Consider the following 744-nt stretch of genomic DNA (forward strand, 5'->3'; position numbering starts at 1 on the left):
GAATACTAACATTGACATGGTACACGCCAGTGTAAGTACTATCAACAAGATTTCCCAAATAAACCGCAAGAGTCTGATTACTCATCAGCAGAGAATAGTACCTCGTGATGTCTTTCTTCACCGTCCAGACAATGCCGGTAGCTCTCGGCTCAGCGGTGCAGCTCCGGAGAATCTCAACCCCGCCCAGCCAAACACCAAAGATTCTATCAAATTGCCTCCCTTTGCAAGCCGCGGTCCACTCAAGAACGATTCTTGCAAAGTACTGAGATGGGCAATCAGTGGGGGGGGTGTAGTCTGCAAGAACAGGGGACTTGCCATAGGTGTAGGCAAAGTCGTGTTTCAGGACCAAATACGAGCAAGGTTTGGTTTTGGGGAGTGGGATAGGTTTTGTGACCTCAAAGAAAGTGGTGGGAGGAATGTCGGCGGCGGATGAGGTGGGCTCAGAAAAGGGCTGCGATCTGAATAGGTCTGCCGTGGAGTGGAGGTTTGCGGCGGAGAGCAGTGGTTGGTGGAGGAGTGCGAGAGTGGAGAGGAGGAAGAGGAGGGAGAAGAGAGTGGAAGCCATTCTTGGAATGGTGGTTGGGTGTATGGCAATTTGTATTGTTTTCTACTCCTCCAGGCTCGAGCTCCAATTAACAAATGATAACAACTAGAGTACAATCATGGCATATGGAGTGGAAAACAATGCTGGAGGTGAAAACAACTGCGGAAGGTCATCTCCATCTCCAGTTTTTCTATTATTAG

General features: G+C 49.2%; 1 protein-coding gene across 1 annotated transcript in view; it reads right to left on the reverse strand.

Annotated features, from left to right (window-relative positions):
• The window catches only part of LOC105165444 (peptide-N4-(N-acetyl-beta-glucosaminyl)asparagine amidase A-like), a 2,473-nt gene extending 1,729 nt beyond the window's left edge, over positions 1-744 (reverse strand). Inside the window, exon 1 of the mRNA XM_011084460.2 lies at positions 1-744. This exon is cut by the window's left edge and continues 9 nt beyond it. Coding sequence (XP_011082762.1) covers positions 1-565 — 565 coding nt within the window. The 5' untranslated portion in view covers positions 566-744.

This window comes from Sesamum indicum, linkage group LG6 (assembly GCF_000512975.1).
Source record: "Sesamum indicum cultivar Zhongzhi No. 13 linkage group LG6, S_indicum_v1.0, whole genome shotgun sequence".
Taxonomy (NCBI): Eukaryota; Viridiplantae; Streptophyta; class Magnoliopsida; order Lamiales; family Pedaliaceae; genus Sesamum; species Sesamum indicum.